The sequence below is a fragment of the Falco peregrinus genome, chromosome 8 (genome assembly GCF_023634155.1).
Source record: "Falco peregrinus isolate bFalPer1 chromosome 8, bFalPer1.pri, whole genome shotgun sequence".
Classification (NCBI taxonomy): domain Eukaryota; kingdom Metazoa; phylum Chordata; class Aves; order Falconiformes; family Falconidae; genus Falco; species Falco peregrinus.
In genome coordinates, this window is record NC_073728.1 from 19,952,462 (window position 1) to 19,976,535 (window position 24,074).

At 43.0% G+C, this 24,074-nt stretch overlaps 1 protein-coding gene across 1 annotated transcript in view; it reads left to right on the forward strand.

Moving 5' to 3' along the window:
* Positions 1-12,236, forward strand: part of WIPF1 (WAS/WASL interacting protein family member 1) — a 54,698-nt gene extending 42,462 nt beyond the window's left edge. Inside the window, 5 exon segments of the mRNA XM_055811814.1 lie at positions 680-1,386; positions 1,388-1,445; positions 3,949-4,161; positions 5,855-5,968; positions 7,286-12,236. Of these exon segments, the coding sequence (XP_055667789.1) occupies positions 680-1,386; positions 1,388-1,445; positions 3,949-4,161; positions 5,855-5,968; positions 7,286-7,341 (1,148 nt within the window). The 3' untranslated portion in view covers positions 7,342-12,236.
* Positions 12,237-24,074: the final 11,838 nt, after the last annotated feature.

The window sequence follows — 24,074 nt, forward strand, 5'->3', positions numbered from 1 at the left end:
TAAGGTTAAGGATGTATGGTGTCACGCTTGTGAAGTAGGACTGGGCAGTGGGGGTTGTAAGGTGTTATGAACCTTAGATATTTTGTAGAGCAACCTAATTTTTCAGCTCATCTGTGCAAAACAGTCCTCAGAGCTGTATTTTATACTGTGTCACAGTCTACTTTGGGAACTTGTGTTAATACAAAAGTTCCTGGCATCGCAGAACAGCACTTCCTCAACTGGCTGCCTTCTTCCTCACCTGCACCAGCCCATCCCTAGGTAACAGCTACTAGAAAGGGCTGGAAAGCGCCTTTTGCCAGACTGTTGGATACCATTTGAAAGCCAAGACTTCTTTGCTTTCAGGTTGATGGTATCACATGCTTGCTCCTCACTGTTCCCCCCCTGCGTTACCGCTTGCTGCGCGGTGGCTGCACCAGTTGCGTTCCCTTTCGGCCACTCTGGCCTCGCTCAAGTTGTCCCTGACGAGCGCTGCGGGGAGGTAGCCTGCCTCTCTGGAGTGGCTCCCCGGTGCTGTCAAAGTCGCCGCTGGCTGTTCCTGGGTGCCAAGTCCCCAAGGCTGGCGTGGCCCTGCGGGGCCGACCCCCTTGGCGTTGGCGGCACCCCGGGACGCAGCCCGTTGGGATGGCGCCGGGCGAAGCCCCTGCCCGCTGGATGCTGATGCCCGCTCCTGTGCCCGCAGATGCCGGGGGAGGCCGCCCGCCCGCCCTGCCGCCCGGAGGCCGCTCCGCAGCCGCCAAGCCCTTCTCCCCGCCGAGCGGCCCGCCGCGCTTCCCGGGGCCGCCCGCGGGGCCGCGGACCGCCGCGCCCGAGCCGCAGAGGAGCCGCATGCCGCCGCCGAGGCCCGACGTCGGCTCCAAGCCCGAGGCCGTGCCGCCGCCGGTGCCCAGCACCCCCCGGCCCATCGCCTCCAGCCTGCACAACAGGGGGTCGCCGCCGGTGCCGGCCGTGAGCCGGCAGCCCAGCCTGGGGCCCTCGCCCCCGCCGTTCCCGGGCAGCCGGAGCGCGGGGCCGGCCGGGTCCCTCCGGCAGCCCGGCCCCGGCGCCGCGCCGCCCTTCGCCGGCCGGCCGCCGCTGCCGCCCACCCCGGGCCGGCCGGCGGAGGACAAGCCGCCGCCCCCGCCGCCCCCCGCCGGGCACAGGCCGCCCGCCGCCCGGGAGGCGGCTCTGCCCCCGCCGCCGCCGCAGAACAGCAAGCCGCCCGTGCCCGCCGTCCCCCGGCCCGGCCTCGGCGCCCCGGCGCCCCCGCCGCCCCCCAGCAGGCCGGGGCCGCCCCCCGTCCCGCCCGTCCCCGGCGGCAGCGACGAGATGCCGCGGCTGCCCCAGCGGAACCTCTCGCTGGGGTCCTCCTCGGCGCCCGGCGGCGGGGGGGGCCGCTCCGGGCCCCTGCCCCCCCCCGCCCAGCGAGAGGCCCCCGCCGCCCGTCAGAGACCCCCCCAGCCGGTCAGGTAGGGAAGCCGGGGCGGCGCTGGAAGGTGTGGGGAGGGGGTGGGCGAGGGTCCTGGGCTGGGCGGGCGCGGGGCAGGAGGCGCGGTCGGACGGGGCGGCGGTTCCCGACGGGAAGGGGGAGCTCTCGGAGTGCGGCCGTGCCCCGTGGGGAGTGCCGCCCCGCGGCCGTCCTGCCCCAGCAGCCCCCAGCTGCAGCCGGGACGGGGGGTCTGCGGGCGCCCCGGTGGCCGGAGGCGCAGCGCGGCCCCACTCCTGCGCGCGGGTCGCGGCCACGTTCCCCACCAGCGGCGCGGCCGCAGAGGTCGCAGGCTCTGGTGGAAGGAGCAGGTTTATGGGGTTCTGGCAGGTGACAGCACTCGCCTTCCCGAGTCACCGGCAGCCCGCTCCTGAGCGGGGGTTTGCAGGATCCGACCTTCCGCGTGTTGGGAGGCACGAACGCTTACAGCCAAGCGCAAATTATTTTAATAAAAAACCTAGCCAGCAGCTGTTAAACATAATGGCAGTCCTTGCAGTGTGACTAACTGTTGTTACTTGCCATATGCAGATTTCAAATAAGGCTAAAAATAGAATTGTCTGCTTTGAGTTATTTCAAAATGTGGACTGTCCCCTGTAACAGCTACTGTTCATAACTTTTAAGAGCTGCGCATCATAACTTCGCTGTCTTACTACCTGATGGTTTTCCCTTTGGAGATGAGAGAATTTAGGCACAAGAAGCCAGGCTCTGTAACGTCGGGAAGAGAGAAGCATTGCACAGAAGGCAATGCTGGGAAGCTCCACAGAGTTGCCTTTCACTTCATCCTTTGGAATAAAAATATGGAAACATCTCAGACAATGATGTCCTGGACAATAAAGATGGATGGATGTCGTGGGAGCTCCCACAGGCAACAGCCATCCACGTTGCTTTCCAGCTCCTGGATCTCCTATAGCACAGCACCTGCAGCAGCCATGAGGCTACAGAAAATACCTGGCCCCGAAACCATGCTTTGTGGAGCTGGTCGCCAGCCCAAAGGATAGTACAATGCCAGTGCAGCCTGTAGTAAATAAATCAGAGAAATCTTGTCACAATTGACTGGAAGCATGGATCTAAGTTGCAGAGAGCATGTGCAATTATTCAGACACTTCCAAGAACTTCTTCCATGATGGTCTCTGCTTCCACCAGTGCATCCCTGGTTGGCTCTTTTCAGAGGCAGATGGTTTTAGGAACTCTGCACCACCTTTCTGCTGGCTTAATAAGTAGAAGGAAATTGTAGCAATAAATTACAAACATAAGTACTCGTATTCTGCAGCGGTTCAATATAGATGATGGTGGTTAGGTAGGTTTAGAGAGTGAGAGCAAGCAAAACTGTTCTGAAAGTTGCTAAATGCTTCTCATTCTTAGAAACCATTCCCTGAAGGCAAACTTCAGTGATTTGTAAGAAAAAGAGGGGGAGAAGACCACAAAAAGTACAGCATGTTTCTTGAAGCATGTTTCGGTGCACGTTGCTGGAGACACAATATCTGCTGCTCCTTTGTTCAAAATGCATGTCTGTAGCTAGATTTCATCAGGATGAGGAAGCATGTAATAAAAACGATCATAACTGTCAGTTGCCCAAGTGTGCCGAACTGAGGTGGTGAGACCTTTGAACATGCATAGCCCTCCACACCCTTTGCTTCTCATCATGTCCTAACCATGGGTACCTCTCTTCCTAGCAGCAGCAGTTTTCTTGCCTTTATTTACTGACTTCTCACAGAGAAGCACCCTTCCCCTGCCCTCGGGACAGCCCTGGTCCTGTGTTACATGGGCAGTGCCCTCATATTTGACCTGTTGGGTCACTGCAGCAGTTACTCAGATAGACAGTGGGAATGCCAGTCTACATGTGAGGTCTGTTTCCAGTTTAGCTGGAGGTGGGTATGCTCCAACTACTGAAAAACCTGGCATAGAGCACACATGTTTATAAATGAGTGAGCTGATGCTGTGCTGCTTAACGCTACCACTCTTGGGTTGAATTCTCCCGTGCAGCACTGCAGACCTCAGCTGTGACACCCAGAGAGAAGCACTCCCATGGGGAAAGAGCCTCTGAGGGTAGCAGGGCTCTTCTGCTACATGTCCTCTTGCCTTGCAACGGTACATGGAAAGGAAATAGGCTATGGTTTGGACCGCCACAGTACCCTGAATTCCAGCTGTAACTTCTGCTTATTGTGGCCAGCATAATTCAGAGTGGTTTAAAAGTGGCTTCAAGGACCAGCACCTCTACAGAGGCTTCTGTATCTGAGGGAAATGGAAATGTGGGCATTGAGGTGTATTTATACTTAGATATACCACACTCCCCTGTTCTCTACTCTTCAAATCACCAACTGAGCCCTGGAGAGCAGGGAGGTGGGTGCTGAGGGCAATTCCCCCTCAGGGTGGAGGGTCCAAAGCTGACGCACCCTCTCTGGTTTGTTAGTGGGAGGCTGTGGGATGCAGGCAGCAGCTTATCAGTGCAAATGTCATTTGTGTGTTTGCCTCTTGTCTTGCTCCAGGCCCCCTCCCACCACCTCCTCCCATAAGCAGGAATGGAAGCACTTCGAGGGCTTTGCCTGCTGCTCCCCAGCTGCCCTCCCGGGCAGGGCTGGACAGCCAGAGGGGTGGACCACGACCGCCGCTTCCCCCTGACCGGCCAGGCTCAGCAGCACCACCGCCACCACCACCGCCTTCATCAGCTCTCAGAAACGGCTTCCAGGATCCAGGTGATGGTAAGCCGTCCTCCCAGTTGTTTGTCTTTCATAGAGACCATATAGCAGCTTTTAGCCTCGATACATCAAAAAAGGTTTGGGATAGAGGCTTTGGTTCTAGTGCGGACCTTTGATTTCTGACCAGCAGAGGTGTCATTTGGGTCTTGGTTAACCCTGCCAAGTAAGAACAGAGTAAATATGCCATACATAGAACAGAACTGCAAAGCTGTGAATACAGTCTCCAAAATAACCCTTTGAAAAACAGCCTGAAAAGAGGAAAAGTATTCACTGTGCTCTTCTTTGCTACAATACAGAAATAGGCCTAAGGAGATTGTTTGACTCTTAATACGAATTCAAAGCATAGCTATCCTAAGACTTTTTGGAGGTCAGAACAAGTTAGATGGTGACTCAAAAGCTGAAAAACAGGTGAGGGAAGAGATTATCAGAACACTGCTGAAAATGTCAAGTATCTCCTTTTTTGCTAGTGTTTATGGGAGAGGTGAGGTCCAAGACCACTGTGTCTTAAATATTTATTGTGCTTTTTGTTTTAATTGTTTTCTATTTACAAAGGGCAGATGAATCTTTCGGTTAATTATGGGAGGCCAAAATTGGTATTTCTGACGTTTATAAGGTTAGAAAAAGCAAGCAGAAAGTAAAACAGTAACTCATACTTTTGAAGCACTTTCACACATCAGATAAGGCAGGTGGGTCTCAGGCACGTTTTTTCCTACACAAGTCATTTGCAGGGTTCAGAACCTGCAGCTCCTTTACACACGGGTTTCTAATTGCAGCCATTGCGAGTAAATGTAGAAAAACTGGATCCCAGTAAATAACCATGTGTACAACAGCCAGGCAAAACTTACTCAGCTGTTCATTACATTATGCAATAAAATATAACAATATTGCAAGAAAGTTATGGTTGCAAAGTCTTGAAGCAACCAAGTGAAGAAATGACAAAGTTTAAGATAGCCCACACTTTCTTCCTTGGGCCTTTGTTCAAGTTCATGTGCAGAACAGAGCTCCATAAACATTTCCTGTTACTTCAGTAAGAAACTTACCAGCTTGCTTTATTCTTTAGACTCAGTAAGTACATCGATAGGGCACTGTAGTCTCAAGAGATACAATTTCAACTGATGTATTTTTCCATTTTTTTATACTACCTACATACAAGTTTCTCTGTCGTCATAACTTTTTTCATAATGGTCCCAAATTTTCTTTTTTCTGTATAAAAACTAAGAGAGAAAACCCACCACTTATAGGTCAGCGTGCTTTTAATGATGCATTTGAGCTCCATATATCAACAAAGTATGAATATTAAGAAAATTCTATACCCAGGAACAAAATACTGTTCTGAAATAGGAGACGCTAGGCATTTCTGGTAATGATTATATATGTATATGTGTGTTTGTGTTAAAAAAGCAGTTCTGTTATACACGGAAGGAAACATATCACTTATTTCAGTGGAATTACAGCTATTTTCCTGATCTGTGATTGTGCATTAAATTGGCTAAAGTGATCACTTAGTAAGAATTTTCATTCTCAAACTAACTTAAAGCATCTTCTTCCCTAACTTCTCAATAGGATGTAGGTTTAATACTCAGCTATGTAAGCATTTTGCAGTATAAAACTTGTATTAAACACGATTTAATGCCAATTTACTTTCCTGAAGCTATGTCACAAAACTAACGAGTAAATTGCATGGGATTTCTTTCAGATGAGTGGGAAAGCAGATTTTCTTTTCATCCTATATCTGATTTGCCACCTCCAGAGCCATATGTACCCATGAACAGAAGTTATCCCAGTAAACTAGCAAGAAATGAAAGTAGAGGTAAGTTTGTTCCACTTCTGCTGTTGGAATTTCAGCGTATCGTCCTAAAAACAGTGTGGATAGGGAAGAGACTGGATGCTGAAGTTTTGAAGCAGCTCAGACTAACAGCCTGATCACCTTTCCCCACCAGACAGAAAAAGCTAAATGCAGGTTTCTGGGCACAAGCCTTCTTAAACTTGTATTTGAGGGGAGAATTGTTTGGTTTTGAAGTTAGAACATGTATTGTAAGAGCCCACCTCTGCCATTATAGTCATCCCGTCTGCTACAGGCAGCCAGAACCACAGAATCCCCCAGGACTTCCTCCTCAGTTCCATCTAAATTAACGCACAACTCATTTATTCTTGTGCCAGCATCATCCTTGACTTTAGTTATCCTCCCTCCTTGCTGTATTAAACCCCTAGTATTTTTTAAGACAACAGTCATATCCTCCCCTCAGCTTTTGTTCTGCTGGGCTGATTAAATCAGGATGTACTACACTCTGCTTCCAAGCTGTGTTCTCTGATCATTAGGGTTGCTTCTGTATACATTTCAGTTTGATTTTGTCTTTTCCAATCAGTGTTACGTGCTGTTCCAGTTTAGGTCTCAACTGTGTCTTCTACAGCAACATAAATGTTTCCTGTCTTCATTAGTGGTATTTTGCCTGATACGCCCAAGAATCATTTTACTTCTTTCACAACCAGTGATATTGGTGGCTCACAGTTATCCTGTCATCATCTGTACACTCAGATGTTTCTCTCTCTTTCCCGTTTCCAAATGATGAGGTTTTGGTTTGGAGCAGAAATTCCTGTTAGTCTCTGACCCTTCATTTGCCCTGTTAGCTTTCATCCTGTTTGTATTACTCCACAAAGAAAGGCAGAGTAGTAATATGTGCATTTTTTATGTTTCCTTTCTTGAGTTTGCAGTGAAAATCTTCATATAGGGAAAAACATGAAGAGCTTTGAAATGCTACTGTATTCAGAGCTTGCCACTTTCATTGAAATTTGCATGTGTTGCAAGCAATGCTGAGGTGTGTGTTCACACAAAATAGTAAGGCTAACGAGAGCTATCGATCTGTTTTGAGAAGGAGACAAAGGACTGAAATACATATGCCTTCCAGACATTTGGGGATAGCATTAGCTAAAAACTTTATTTTACACCATTTGACGTTTTGATGTTGTTTAATAAACTAACTGGAAACTCTACAAGGATTTTTTAGTAAAATGGCTAGGCAAGAAAATGAGTGGATCTTCACCAATTACTGAGTTAATAGCTTGGATGTAAACTCCCACTTTAAAAGACACCAGGAGGAATAACACAAAAAATTTTGTTCTTTTTTAGGTGGCTCTGGCCGAAAAGAAAGAGGTGCCCCCCCGCTTCCGCCTATACCGAGGTGAAATGGGTTCTGGCCCATCCTTGGACGACGTCTGTTTTCAAGTTTCCTTCAACTCAGCTTTCCTGTCCACATCATTGGAAAGTTGTCTGTTTTGCTTTATTTCCACTTTTGGCTTGTCAGCTGGAACAAACTTCAGTCTCTATTACAGAAGTAATAGATTCAGCTTACGAACTATAGTTGCTCAAAGCTATAAATTTTATTTGCTTATGCTGCAGGCTGTCATGAAAGGCATGTTGTGGACCATACACAACATACGTGCATCACGCTTACCGTGTCCAGCCCTGTCCCGCTGAGAGGTCCACGAGAGGTCTAGCTTTGAATTTAATGAGAGCTGGAACAAAACTGTTTCATTCACTTTGGGTGCAGTGGCTGTATTATTTGAATGATAAAGTACAATCTATTTTTTGTTTAAAAAACAGGGAAAACTGTGTAGCCAGGAGTCCCCTGGGTCCTTCTTTGCATGCCTAACTTGGCCCATCTGCTTCTGCAGGACATAGGCCTACTACATGGTGACCAAGAGTTCATCTTAAACCTTTTCACTTCAGCAAGTCTTATTTTAAACAATAGTTATCACATCTTGTCCCCGAGGATAAAGTGTGTCTGGCCTTGTTTTTATCTGCGGAGAATCTTCCAAAGAAAAGCGCAAGTGAAGAATTCAGCAGCATAAAAATATCTTTTATTTTTATCCCTCTCTCCTTGTTTCTTTAATAGTGTTATGCTTTTAGTCACCTAATTCTTTCCTACTCTGATGTGGACCAACCCTGTCATCCATGTCCTGGATTATCCCTCTACCTGGGACTATATGCAAAGAGTCCTCAGAAAGCCATCTGGGTGCAAATGCAGCCATTATTGTAGTTGCAGGCTCCTTCTGTAAAGTATCGCTAACACCAGTGCTCCACAGACTGCTTTCCAGTTGTTTCTTTGGTTGAACCCGTTAAATGATGGGGTTTGACTTAAAAAGCTTTCTGGGGCTTCGGTCACAAGTCTCAGAGAGATTGACTTGCGTTACGGTAGAGCAGCTGAGGTCAAAAATGTGGGTAAGTGAAAGCCCTTTGGTGTAGTGAATGAGGTCTGGGGTTTGTGTGTTCAAATGGGAGCAATACCATAAATTTGGAGCATCAGCTCCAAAATTTGCTCTCCGCACTGGTTCAAGAGAAATGGGAAGATTTGGCCTTCCGAGTTTACCACAAAGCCTGTCCTTTCAAACCTTGCTGAGAGGAGACGCCACAGAGAGCTGCAAGGCTTACGCTGATAGAAGAGAGAGTGAAGTCTTCTAACATTGTGACAATTGGTTAATACGTTTAATAGCTCTTTAATTTTGTATATGAGAAAAGAGTTCATTGTATGAGTGCATTTTAAAAATAGGTCTAAATGCATATAAAATGCCTTTGGAAATCAGAGGAAGATTGTAATTATGGATTGGAAATATTGCTGAATGACAGTTCTTTGTTAATTGGACTTTTGAAAGCTAGCTCTGAAAAATTTCTGCTCTGTCTCCCCAACGGTTTCTGTTTCTTCGCCAGACTCCTTGGGATCCCTGTCAACCTGTATGAGCAGTCGTGCTTCGCAGGGTGTTGCTCAAAACCCTTCCCCCTGCCACCCACCCCACCACCCCGCCCCCCCCAAAAAAACCCAAAACAAAACAAAAAACAAACCAAAACAAAAAAAAACCACAAACCCCAAAAAACTAGTCATGTAGGTTAAGAAAATGTTTCTCTAGCATGGAAGACATGATCCTAAGTATGCTCTGCAGCTAGAATGAGGTCAGTCTTGAAAATGTAGGGAATTTAGGTGAAGGGAGTCTGGACCGCACTGAAGTGTGTGTGCATAGGGCTTTCTGCTGTCAGTGGGTGGGGGGGGGCAGACCCCCTTTCTGCCTGGCAGCCTGGACAGTCACAGGGTTGAGACAGAGTTGGATTTGGCCAGATCCAATTTAATTTGGCCTTTTTGACGTTTGTTTACAAAGTCTTGTTAGCTGTGATAGGATTTGATTATATACCTGGTTTTTACATTTTTATATCTAATGACCTATTTTAAGTTACTATTTATGGTCTTGAACCTGCAATTAAATGCGCAGGCGCAGGGATGTATCTACATCTAATTGCAGGATCATGGCTGTAAGAGTTTCTTAAGATAGTAGTGGGACCTCCATGTGACAGGTGCACCTTGGGATCAAACCTAACGCAATACTGAATTTTTATATGTATTTTGTGGATGTCACTTAAAGTGCCTATCTCTTTGGGATATTATTATGTGAATAGAAGTCCAAATAAAATTTTTAGGATAATAACTTAAAGGATAAATTATTGTATTCATGTTTTTAAACTGAAGCACTTAAAAACTTTCTAAAGAAATTTTGAATTTCAGAATACAATATTTTCCAGTACCTTGACCTGCCAAATCCTTATTAATATCCAAATAGCTATGCAGCCAAAAAAAACCCCCAAAACCCAGAATCTCCAGAAACTACACCTTTTTGTAACTTACCTGCTTCTAGTATGACTCTCTTGCTTTAAGTCAATAAAAATGCTGCACATTGTTCTGCCAGCTCCCTGCATCATTGAAAATATCCTATATTTGATCTTTTGAGCAAGGTTTTCTGACTGGAAATTCCGGACCACTACCAAAGACTTAGCAAACCAGCTTCAGTCTCACTTTAAAATGTGCTGTGTGAAGGCCCTTCGTCAACAAGCTGGGAAACCTGAGCTATTTGGATTTTAGCACTTTTTTGTACTACAGAAACCTCTTCAGAATGGATGTTTGGCATATATGTAAAATAGCTTAACAATGCAGAAAGAGGGTTTTTTTCACGTAACAACTTTACTATTTATATCTTTTGCCATAAAAGTCCCTAGGTATATTCCAGAACAATGCAGCATTTTATCATTCAATACATTGCTTCATGTATCAGTAGCTATTTACAATATGATCAGTATTAAAGTATTTATTTCACTATGAACTGTTAAAAACGAAGAATACAAAGCAGATCTAATCAATGGTGCCTTATGACTTCTTTAGTCAACTTTTCTGTGTCTCACTAAAATAATTAATAGGCATTGCTCTTCCAAACCCTAGTGTAAATAGTGTCGACAGTAGCTTTACACAGTGTTTGAGGCAAGTCCTGCTGTTGTAATGTGCTCAGTCTGCTAACGTCAGAGTGAGCTCAGCGTATGACGAGACTGTTGAATCAGTCTTTAGGCGAGGTGTAAGTGAGCACTGGTTAGCCTCACAATCAATTGTTGGTATTGCTCTGGAAAATTTAACCCTTTCCCAAAACCAGTGTCTCACACTGCTGTCCATACAGCCCAGCTGACTTTGGTGTGGTTGCATAGCTTATTAGAGGACTAAATTATGATTCACTGCTTGCATGTAAGATTTACTGGGTTTGTTTCAATGGCATTGTATTATAAACCTACACACCTCAAACTATCTTTTTATGTCATCACTAAGACTCGTGTTGCATGACAATGGCCACAGCTGTTCATTTCTGTTTAATTCAAGTCAGTAAATGGGAATAACTTGTACCACATGAAAATAATTTCTGCTCAATATTTTTGGAAGCACATGTTATGTCTGTTATGACTTTCTACACCAGCCATTGGGAGAAGGGATCACGGTGATTAGTGTTCATAATTGTTAAAGGGAACTCAGCTTGTGATTCAGGAAGCATGTATTTCTGTAAATGAATTGCATCTTAAATAAGGTTGTAAAGTTCTTGTTTAGAAGCCAGCATTTCCCAACGCTAAAAGAATCATAAAAATTATTTTATTTTTTTTCCTGTAAGGCTGAACTATCCAAGAAGTTCCTTAAATTGTCACTTTAAAAACTGGATGGTAGTTTCTACTTGCAGCAACAACTGTTTACATGTCACTTGTAGAAGTAGGTCTCTGTTGGAGCAGAGGATGAGGGAACTGATTGTGCTTCACGTATATTGTAACACAACAATTTTCTGTGCAGAAGTATGGAGATGGAAAGGGTACTTTTTTCCTTGGAAGCAAAGAATGGAGTTGAATGATCAAACTGGGATTATTTCAAGCAGAATGTCAAATGTCAGGAGACCTAGAGAGGGCCCCTCAGCCACAGGACACCAGAAAGGAGAAGATGGCTCAAGGAAATAAAAACCAATTGGCTGAATGTTGCTATCAATACTAGAGTACAAATTACAATATAAAATGTGCATGTATGTACCATCATGTCGCAATAGTGTCTCACAGTCAGGTGCGAACAACCTGTTATGGCGGTACATTGACTCTATAACATACTGTATGAACTTTAATATTTCAAATGGTATTCACCGGAAAATAAGGAGAATCTCTTACCTAAGATAACACATTAAATGTAGCTAATTCATGGAGTGGTTCTTCATGTACATTGGGAGAAAACGAGGATCTTGTAGCCTGTTACGTGGCAGTGTCTGGACCATTCAGTTGAAATGTAAACCTGGAGCACTGGCAAAAAGAGGAGCATTGCAGTTAGCAGAAGCAGGGCACGTGTGTATGTTCTCAGTAAGTGCATATGCAGCAGGTAGGTAAACAGGCTAAAAGAAAAAAATGGAAACTGCATGTCTTAAAAAAGGGAGTAACCCTTCAGTATGTTGCCATTTTTGAAATACAGTTTCTCCGTGATAAATGTTCGTTAGTGTAAACTAATGCATGCAAAGGAAGACATCAAAATTTGGACTTCCAAAGCCACACGAAACTATGAAAGAGATAAACATAACTTAAAACATAGGCTGAGCAGAAAGTGACATGTTTTTATCAGATGCTTAAAGTCTGAGCTTTTTATAAAATGTTAATCTAGTTCTGTGAATATTTTTTTGCTTAACATTTATTTTGTGTGTGATTTTGTTCTCCTTATTTTTCTGTCCTATGCCAAATAAATTTTACTTTTATTTAATTGGTGGGTGCAGACTGTTAGATTGAGAGCAACTGTGGTTGCTTCCTTGACAGAAACACACATTAGCTTTAGCAGGAGCGTTAACAGTTGAGCCTGGCAGGAGCTGGGGCAGGTTGTTCTCCTCCCCTCCCACCTGCCATTGCACAGCAGCACAGCAGGAATGCTCAGAGGACTTTGGGCCTCGATACGGTGAACTTTAGACACCTGCAGATAAGGAGAAATAATGGCTTTAGTTTCGGATAAAGAATGATTGAAAGTCTGTGGTCAGTGATGCTGTACTTGTAGATGGCTTTTGTGTGAGCAATGGGCATTGGCTGTTGGCAAGGCAAGCTAGGCACTTGCCACAGGGAGATGACATGGAACATCGCTAGCTAAGCACAGATTTTTGTTCCTCTTATCTCCACTCACTAGGCAGAAGGCTGCCAGAGAATATCAGACAAATGAAACCCTCCTTTTGACTTTGAAGGCCTGTTCTTGATCTTGGAGGTTAACCTTTTTAGGTAATTTGGACCAGGTTCATCACAGAAAGCCCTTTGATAAAAGTCCAGATTCAGGCTAAACTTCCAGCTTCTCCTCAGAAATTAGAAAGGTCATTTACAACCTGAGCTAAAAAGCTCTATGCTGTAACTCTTCAATCTTGCAAAGACTTAAGCAGCAGGTTTGCTCTTACAGAGATGGTAACTATCTATGGGAACTGCTTGTTGATACATTAATTGACTGGGACAGAGATCTTGACTTTCTTAAAAGGCCACAGACACTCATGGCTCAGATGTAGCCTTGAAGCCCACCAGTCCTGGTGCCTGGGCTGTATAAATAGAAGAGCCATGACGGAGGGCAGAGGCTAGGAGTTCGTGAGCTGTGAAGGAGCTGGTTCAGCAGGCTGAGACACCTTTGTTTGCAGATCTTAGTGGCCGTAGCCTTGAACAAGAACTCAGAGGTATGAATCTAATTATCAGCTGGTTAGGACTGTCTATCTCACATTTTACCAAAGGAAACACAGTTCTTGCTGGTTTTCAAGAGGTTAAATGACTTGTTTGACTGCGAAGAGGGAACTGAACTGAGCGTGCTGTGACATAGTCATAACCACAACATAGTCCTTCCTCCGTTTAACTCAAAAAAAATGCTGTTGCTTTAAAACAAACCCACAGACTACACTGTAAAACAGTTCTGACTGCTCCCTGCAGTTGCAGGAAGGCTCACGTGTTGCACACAGCACACACAAAAATACCCAACTCCTTTGATCATGGTTCAACAGTTTCCAGTGACTTTCCTGCCCTGTATGCACAGGCTGTTCCCTCCTGCCCTCTCACCTAGTTTGACACTGTTTCACATTGAAAATAGTAAATTTGGTCCTACCCAGTTACCGATTTGGGGGCTAAATACTGGCCCATACATCTCTGTACAATGATTAATGTATTATTTTGTTTAACTAATAAAATAGATCAAGAGCCTTCAGGATTTGTTTTTGTCTGGCTAATAGCAAGTATAACGAGCAATTCTTAACAGCTGTTCCTGCTGTCTTAAGAGTTACCCTGATACGTAACATGACGTAAGCTTGAGTCAAAGTTTCATTTTCTGTTACGCTGTTAGAGGTCCTATACGTTTTATTTAAACATAATGAAACTGTGTGGTTTACCCTTTAAAAAGAGCTCATCCTGTTCACTTTGTTGAATAAAATCCTCTATAATCCTCCTTAAAAGTTCATACTTACTCTGCCAAGCTGTGAGGGTCTGGTGCATACAGTGGCATGCCATCTTTAAAATCAAGGAATTGTTTTTCATAAGCAAGAATGTTTCTCCCCATAGACATTAACTTTTACCTACAAACAGAGCTGTGCCTGGGCTCCCCACCCTCTTTCAAATATATCACAATAAAAAATTTACAGACCACATGGGGGCCTCGGTAACCTTTTTTGTACCCTACTGGTATTATGCCTTTGGGGTATCCGTGCTGCTCGGTCTACATGTGTTTGCACAAATACGGACTGCTAATCAAAATCTTTGGTGAAGCCTAAAAGTAAACAGGATGGCACTTCACCTCCACACTGTAGATATTGCAGCAGCACTGGGAATAAAAAGTAATATGAATAGTTACTGTTAGTAATGTGAGCTAGTAAAAGCCTCTGAATACACAGATTACATCCACTGACTAATGTACAGGTCTTAGAAAGACACTTCTGAGCTGAATGATTGTTTCACATTGTAGTTCTTTGGTACTTGAATTCATCAATAATAACTTGTCTTTCTGTAACTCCTGAAAGCATTCCTCCAAGAATTTATAAGTGCTGCCATAAGTTGCAGAATATGCTCATCTGATGTCTCCCTCCTATTGCCTTTCTTGTGCCTAGGAAGTCTCCTGATACAAGCTTCGTTAGTCCAGTCATCTGCATCCTAGCAATGTAAGTGCACCCTTCTTATGTATCAAACCCATAGTAAGCAGGTCTGCTATCACTTCCCAAAATGAAGCAAAACTGCTTGCTATGTGTCTTACAGCCCCCAAAGGCTGTAAGGTGGCATCTCAATGTAGAAGAAAACACCTCAATCGTGTTAAACTTTCAGCTTCAATGGTCAAAACTCTGGGAAAGACTGCACAATGGATTCCTTCCATAATGGATGGGAAAATCCATCTGAATTTTTCAACTGTTTAGATCAAGAAAAAAAAAGGGGGAAAGAAAAAGAAAGCTACGGGTCTATTCTGTTCTTTCACAGCTGATGGAAACAGGCAATTAAATGTTAAAATTTTTATACTTACAGATCTTCATTTCAACAGAATTAGGTAGGACACAGTCATTTGAAACCATAATGATCCTGCACACTTTTGCTATTTCCTGCATTGGCAATCAGGCTCTTAGCCCATCTAAAAATTTCAACAGCAGTCCAAATACAGAAATAATCCTGAGGAAAAGATGACTGACACAAAAATACTTTGATGAAAACACAGAGAATAAATTGGATAGCTGCTGCTAACACTACCTGTGTCTGACATCAATCTGTCTACTGAACAAAAACATCAGTTCAGATAATCACTTCTTCAATCTTAAAACACATATTTATGGCTTAAGATATATATGACTTCTGCAGAAGCTACATTCAAAATGTAAAATTGAAATCTATCATGAATGTTCTCTGCAATATTGCCAAGTTTTCTACTCCACCATAATAGGGCACTTCTAATTTCCATAATTTTTCCTCTCTGTTTTTACCATTCTTTTTTTCTGCCTCAAATAAAAAAAGAATCCTGGGGTTTAATCTACATAAATACCTTTCTCATTTTGAGTATGGGACTGCTCTCATTACTTAATTTTTTGCTAGAATACAGCAGAAAACTCTGCCTAAGCACCTCTAAGGTGAAGGCAGGCAGAGAGGCTGAGGACAGAGGGGCTGCTGGTTGCTCTTCAACCTTCCTCTTGCTCAAACAGGAACCGCTGATCTCTCCCTAAAGCCAGGGCAGGGCTTTATCACTGTGTATCTCCCTTTTCAAAACCATTCCCTTCCCAACAATGACCACTTTGGCTACCTTTTGCATTTACCTGTGTGCAAAATTGTTTGGCTCCAAGCCTGTGTGAACACTATATGTGATAAGGTGCATAACCAATTCCCTTCTGAAAATGTTCTTATGTTCATGCAAAGACAGCTGTTTAGCCAGTTCTTTATCTCGTATTCTACGCAACTTGAAGCAAGCATTCACGTACACAGGGCTGTGAAAATTGTTCTTTCCTGTCCTTCTTCATTCTAGCAGAAATTTTAGTAAATCCAGAGTTAGTGGCGAGCCCTCATGGGCCCCGTTGAGCAGCAGAGCCCATGCAACTGAAGGCTGAGCACTCCCAAGAGAGCAAAAGACAGCTGAAGTGCTCAGAGCGCTTCTGAAGAGATCAAGGTGAAGGCTATGGGTGAAAGTCTAGGCTTAAAACCCAGTCTCTGTCATATGTGTGTTGATGCTGGAACTAGCATACCTTGTAAATAATGTCCATTGCGCTGTTTGTCAGACTGCAGAGCCTGCTGGTACTTTCTGTGCTGCCTGAACGCCAGCCCTTGCTGCAGACCGCTCAAATCCTCCCACTGAGGGCTTTTTCCCTCCCTATTGAAAACAGAAACTTTCATTTCTGCTATTTGGCCAGGAGCTTGGGTTACTTATGAAACCCAGGAAGCTTTGTTTGAAAACATACAGATACCCTGTTCATTTCCTCTAAATATATAGTTTATTCTCCTCAACTGTGCCTGCAGGACTGCTGCTGCACCTTTATCCAAATGCCTATTAACCACGGGGTTGGTGTGTTTGCTCCAGATTATTACTGATGTAAAAATAAAAATCCCACTGTGTGCTTTAAGAGAATTACTACATACCCTTTATGCCAGGACCTTAATTCCTCCCTCTCGTACACCTACTGGCAACTTGTCTAGCAGGGTAGGAAATTGTAAATCCATTTTTTAGCTGCAAACTTTTCTAATATAAACCCAAGTACAAGCATGCATCAGAAAATGAGGAACCTTGTGTATTTGTGGTTGGTTTTAACTAAACAGGTGGGAATAGTTATGATGCACCTCCAGCCTAGGAATTCCACTTTGTGCTGAGAAATACTCTGCCTCTGATGCAAGAGAAGCCTTGTATCCTGTAAGCTATCTAAACTTTGCGTTTGAGGGAAGGAGAGGCTTGATACATTATAGAAGAGCATGTTAGACAGTCAATTAACAGCAAGGACCTTCCCTGTAATCATCACTGGGAAATTTTATTCTAAACACTTAATTCTGGGGATCTCTTGTTTTATTATTTAACCAGCTATTATTCCTCCCCCATTGTCATATAAAAATTATTTATTTTTATGAAAGGCTCTAGTTTCCACAGCAGATAACAATTATGAGTCCAAATGGCATAGTTTGCCAAGCCCTGCTGAAGCACATGGGTGGTATGAGGGCTTCCCTGATGCCAGGGGCATTGCTCACCAGCTTCAGCCGGATAAAGGCATCAGCCCTGAGCAGCAGGTGTGGGCACAGGGCTGCAAGCACTGACTCAGTTGCAGCAGCTCATTTCAAAACCACCTTTGCTCAGTAAGCGCTGTGAGCTAACCAGCTTGCCCACGAATCACCTGTTCTTCCTCATCCCGCTCACTGTTGGCTTTGAATCCCGGGCTCCTTGGGGAGTTGCCCGAATGCCTCCGGGTAGCAGCCGGTTACAATGAGCCCCACGGGGCAGCGTGCCCAGGGGGGCACCCCTGGCTCCATCCAGTCATTCTGTGCTACCCAGCCAGGACAGCATCTTCGATGTCACTGTCAAAACTTGGGGATTATGCCAACTAGAAATGTTTCACTACTACTTCATTGCTTGTATGATAAGCAATTGATCAGCTGCAGTCCTAGTATTAGCTATTGACTATTTTGATTGCATGGTTTCAGCTACGAGCATATGGCAACGTATAGTTCATCATTTTAGGAACACTACACACTGTTTCACTGTCGGCACAGCGGCGTGTTCGCTCCAGATGTATCCAGCCTGATCTTCCATGCAGTTACAACTCTAGGGTAAGTAAAATTCCAGTATTGGCATAAAAATGATGGAACAGAATCACATGTCTGACTCTGCTTCAGTTCAACCAAAAGCAGCGTGCTATTAGACCTAAACAAATAAAGTCTTCAACAAATAAAGTTTAACTGCAGCTGGTGAAGAAGTAAAAATTAAAGCAAAATACCTTTTTTATTGAAGATGTCAGGTGGAAGTAACAGATAGTTGTAAGAAAGCCACACTGACAGTGTTGCAGTCTTAAAACCAGTATTTACTCAAATATTTAACAGAAGAAATAAATTCCTTTGTATTATGAGTCAAAGAAACAGAAAACACAATCAGTCTGGGAATCTATAGGAAATTAAAATATTGGCTATGAATTAATTGAAATGCCAAACTGCTGAACATAACCAGGAAAAGGTATGAGGAACAAACAATGTCAAGGAAGAATCTGTAGGTTACAGAGGGAGAAATATGAAAAAAGTATAGGTACAGTAGCTTTATGCAGAATTCAGGAACAAGGGGGTGTATTAATATGGTCCTGTGACAAAGTAATAGAAATGATTGAATGCTATAGCAGTGGTGAAATGAAGAATTAAATGAACAAAAACTACTGGATTTCTGCTAAAGGAGACAATACACTGCAATCAATACATTTGGTATGTTTAATGTTTAAACTGTGTTCGTGTAAGTAATAAATGGTGGTTTGAAAGATGGTGGGATATGAAGTAATGGAAACTTAGTAAGTGAAGAGAACTTGCAGAGATTTGGGTCATATTCTGAAAATGTTTCCCCAGCTTTTAATTTTTGATGCTAAAATTGTTTTTTTGTGGTTTGGTTGTTTGTTTTGTGTGTGTGTGTTTGTGTTTCTTTACTAATCAGCTGCTTGCTGAATAAGCAACAGGTGCAGCAGATCACATCAGAAACAGTTTATTTAATCAGTGCAGCTTGCTTTCCTACAGTTTTCCTGAGCAAAGCAGCATTTACCATCTTGTGTGCAATACTGCTAACTTTTTGTTGTTGCTCTGGAGGAACTGGGCTGAGTATGAGTAGTCTTACAGCAAATGAGCAGTAAGAGTACTGAGAACCTGTAAGTAACAAGCTGCCTAATCAAAATGAATGAATGAGTTTTCTTAGATCAAGAAAAAGCTGTAACTTTTATGCCCTGTTCTTAATAATTTCACCATATGCTGTTAGTCATGTGGGTATATGAAATGTAAAAAAATATTTTAAATTTCTACATACAGTAGATACTTTTCTAACCATAATATGAGGTAAGTGGGACAAGACTTGATAATTGCTTTCCAGATAAAGCATTTGAAACAGCTATGCTAAAACAGCAATTTCTTTGTGTGACTTTCACAGGATTTTCTTCCCCAGTCAGACTTGTTAACTCATCTTTGAGTACTTGTATTTGATTTCAGAAAATTTACCTTTTTTGCTGAGCCAAGTAACAAATTGATACCATCACACACCAATGACTGAATTTATACATTTAGGAGGTCTCTGCAATGTTGCTTTGCCTCCGCCGAAAGCAGTTTCAGAAAAAGCTCATAGTATTGAAATCATATGTTCAGTGCAATCTAATTTGAACTTTTTTCTTTACTTTTTGCCTTAGGGAAGTGAACTTCACCATGCATGATGTTTACTGCACTTGCTTATAAGAGCAGTCCATTTCAACAGACCAGAACATACGTAACCATTGCTGAAGTTTTAGTCTGACTTTCTGCAAGCTGCTCATATTGGCTTCGTGTGTTTTCTTTTGGCAGATACAGTATTTTGAAGACTATAATTGCACCTACAGCTCTGTGCCATAAGAGTAACACGTGCCCTTGTCTTGGCCACAGAACAATGTGGGAGTGAGTATGGTACAGTAAATGTGGACTTTGCAAAACCAGCTCGAATGTACACATTGTCTTACAAAAGATACTATCCCAAAAATACCAATTAAGTTCTCATAGCCAACATGGATAATGAGAGGTACCACTGTGAAATTCTAGATGAGCAGATAAATGGCTTTCTTGAGAAGGAAGATGTTTTACAAAAGTGTTCCAAGGTAATCAAAGTGAACGTAAACATCCAGTGAATCTCTCATAATTTCTGCATTAACAGGTTTCAAGCTTATGGGTAACAGCATCTGGCTAGGTATTCTCGCAGCCTCTGGGTTAGATTGCTCTTAAAGGACACAGATGATGGATTTTTCATGGTGTTTAAGCTGCAAAACTTTGGGAAATTCTTTCATGGGACCATTAAGTTCTTTCCTTTTGATTCTCTTCAGAGAAGAAATCCAGGGGCCTATTGCTTGTCTACAGATTAATTTTTCTCGGGTTTCCCTTGTTGCTTAACTGCCTCATCAAACATAGGTATATTGTAAGCTGTAGTTTATTTTCCAGTAAGCATGTAAGTCAGTGTAAGTGATCGGACACATCTAGATACAGATAAGCACTTCATATTCTTCCTATACATCCTACACACAACTGCAAGAGAATAGATATTAGAAACCAACAAGATTTCCAAATCCTGCACTACATTTTTATATAACCAAAGTTAAACATGCATTTTCAAATGGAGTCAGCTAAGAAAATTTAACAGAGGATGAGCACAGGTGCATTATATTGTCCATTTACTTTTTAAGCAATGAACAGCACGAGAATAGTACTTTTTCCAGTACTAGAGTTACAGGGCCATGTTGTCTGTAGGTGTAACTCCAGTTCTCATAAAATTTGGCTTGTTGTCAATAACCGAGGAGCATTGAGTAAGTATTTTTCCTGTGGCTGAATATAAGATTACCTAAGAAGCGCTAGTCTCTCCACCCATTGTTGTAATTACTGTGTTAGTAAGATATTTAGACTTTGCCATGCTGTTGAAAACTAGGTGCACAGCTGTCTGGAAATTGCACTGAGGTTGTACGTGTAGATTTCCAGACAGATTTCCTCCTGATGTATTTGCCAACATTCTTGCTGTCCGCTCATCCTCTGTATTCTTATTTCTGACCGTTCTTGGAAAAGTCACTTTTTTGTAATATCCTCCTGAGAGTTCTTTAGAGATGTTGGTGCTACATTTTCAATTGATAGTCCTGCCTTGAAGCTCACCTGACACTTCCTATTGTAAGGCAGCATTGTTTTTCAGTTACCATACCCTAAGGATTTGGCTACAACTTCCATGCTAGCTCTCTGACTCTTTCTAGGGGGGGGGGAAAACAAACAAACAGAAAACAAAAAAACCAACAACAACAAAAAAACACCCCCCAAAAAAACCCCAACACCATTACTTTTAGTATTTTCAGAAACCAACTGGAGAAATGTACTGGCTTACAGTAAATTATTGAGGGCTTTTCTTCGGAATACTCCAGCGTTTCAAGCTTTGCAACAAGCACTTGCAGTTTACTGGTAAGGTACCCTTCACATCAAGTACAAAGATATGTTTGTGATCCCCTGAAAATAAGTCCAAGTTGGCTCAGTTGTATGCTTTTGAAAAAAATGTTTGTATGTGGTCACCGCTAGGTTTTAAAAGCTAAATTATCTGAAGCCTGTTCTCATTGAGAGAGTTAATCCTCTTGTAGCTCCTGTGTGGGGCCAGTCTGTGTGTGTGTGTGTAATTGTCGTAGGTAAATGAGTATGATGAAAGCCATGGGTCAGCAGGATGGCTCATGTAATTGTTGCTCCAGCTGCTTTTTACTGGTTGAGCTGTTGCCCAGATCAAAAAGCAGGAACTGTCTTTCCCATACGCTCAGTTGGCACATAAGTGAATGGAAACATCCTATCTGAATGAAAGCAGAAGAAAAATCAAGGGGGAAAGTAGTTCATGATTATGTAATGGGTGGTACAGGAATGTTCAAGAGGATCAAAGTAAGATTTTTGGGAAAAAACTTCCAATTTTAAGTTTATTTACTAGCTATTGGAAAGCTTGGCTTTGGAACACTGGTAATGGTGTTTTCTGTGATCAACAGTTAAACTGCCGAAGTTGAGTTGTCAGTGGCAGTGGGTAGCTGTGATCAAGAGCTGATGGACTGTATAAATCTGTCCTCAGTAGTCTGTAGACAAAAAACTTGCCTCTCCCATATATTAGTCATACTGTTATAGCTATGGCCATTGGTAGTTCAAATGTTGGGGGTTTTATTAATGCAGAGTGGCTTTTCGACATTTCTGTGGGTTGGATGAAACTGGTGAACTGGAGTCCATGACTGTCACCCTTAGTTTACAAAGATCTTAAAAAAAAAAAAAAAAAAAAAAAAAAAAAAGAGATAATTCTGTTATAAATCCAGGTGCTGCAACACAAAGGGGCTCCACCCAAAACAAAGGTCCACTCAAGGCCAGAGAAGAACACGTGGCTCAAAGAAACAGTGTAGAGAGCTTTGATTAAGTACTGGGGGAGCAAAGAGGAGGTGTCAAACACCGAGGAGATACTGTCCTTTGCTCTTCCTGGAAAGCAGGACTTTGTACAGCCATTGGGAATGTGCAGGAGTATCCTATCCTGAGTATTCAGTACTGTATTAGAAAGGATTCTTGATTCCAACGTTACATTATCATTGCTAATCATCCAGGTCAAAAGATGCTAACAAAGTGTGTTTCTAACAGTTCCCAACCAAGTGGAGAACTGGTCCTGTAATCCAGTGTTTTAGTTACTCATGGTGCTGTTTTTGTGGTGGAGTCTGGTTAATAAAGATTTCATGTTTCTTAACAGGGTACGGGGTCAGACCCTAGTGCTCTTCTCTGTTCATCTCCAATATGGCTGCATCTCAGTGACAGATAGTTGCTAGGCTGCTTGTAATATGTTTTAAAAACTTAAAATCTTCAGGAGGAAATATGCCATATGAAGTCCTAATTATTTATTTCCATGCATATCATTTTCCCTTGTCTTTTCATAGCAGCTATAATTCACACAACTTTTTAAAAATAATCAATCTAAATATAATTTTACTATATTTTTACTACTTTTTATCTAATCATGTGCCTTTGGTACTACAGTTTCATACTTTTGAGTATTTCCATTCCTCGGTGTTCCCCAAAAGAAAACACAAGACTTGGGCCAAGTGCACTTTCCTGATCTAGAAGTGTGTACATGCTAGAGCTGAAATGGAAATACAGCCCTCCCCTGTAACTGCTCATCCCCTGGAAAATCGCGCTGTTGCTCGGCAGATATCAATAGCAATCAATGAGCAGCCTATCCAGCCAAATCTATGCACTGAAGGATGATCATATTTTAAATACTTTATTAAATGCTGAATCACTAGTGATCTTTATAAGAGGAAGAAAGGAGTTTGAGAGAAGGGAAGGCATAAATTCTTGCCAAGATTTCTTAGTACAGTCTAGTATGCCTCCCTTGCTACTCCCCAGAGCGTGTCCCTCTGAGGCACATCACTTCTATAGGGAAGAGTGCAAGGCAGAAAGCCAAAAAATCTGAAAGATCCCATTATACTGTACTTCCAAAACCTAATCCAAAACAGTTTAAAAGCAGCCTTTGTCAGGTGCCAAACAGAGAAACTTTAATATTGAATAAATTGACAAAAGAGTCGTCTTTATTAGTACTTGCATCAAAAAAAGTCTCACCCTAATGTTATGGCAAGTGAGCATTACCCAACAGGCTGTACCACCTTCCAGCCGTAAAGGTCCATTTGTTGGCAAGGGTGCAACCCCTTGCTGATCTGTTGGTTGGGCTGTGTTGGCTCAGTGTAAGGACAAGATGGGGACTGGAATGAGAGGCAGAGAGGAGGCAGGCACTGCCTTCTGCATCAGCGTGGCCACTAAATATCTGTTGGGGTTTCTGTTACGTGAATACATTTTTAATGCAGCAACATAAAAATTAACTCATTAAGCATCAGTACATTTAAATTACAATAAAAGCAGACATACAGTATCAACAATATAGTACCTTCTAAAAGTTTCCAACAGTCATTTTTATCCCCACAAGTTACTATCTCCATCTGCATTATTTGTGGGATTTTCTTAACCCTTTCCTGGCCTCTCATGTAATTCCCTTAAGCGTTATTTTTGTTGTTACTACTGATACTACTTTTCTTACTATATATTACCTCATGTGTTTCTGTTAAGTATTTTGACAGTAGATTATAAACTGAACTGACTAAGGGTGAATTTATTAGATCATATCTGAGACAGCACTTCATAAATTGTCAATCACATAATTTTTTTTTTTTTTTTTTTTTTTTGAGATAGTTCTCCCTTCCCCTCTGTTTAGGTCTCCTCCGGACGTTACATGAGAGGGGAAGAGGAAAGGTGCTTTTTTGGCTTGAAGTTCCCAGTTTGGAGGGGGAAAGTACAAAGCATGCCGACTCTGGATGGCGTGTCTGCCAGGAAAGCTCACTTACTCCAGTCAGGAGGCCTA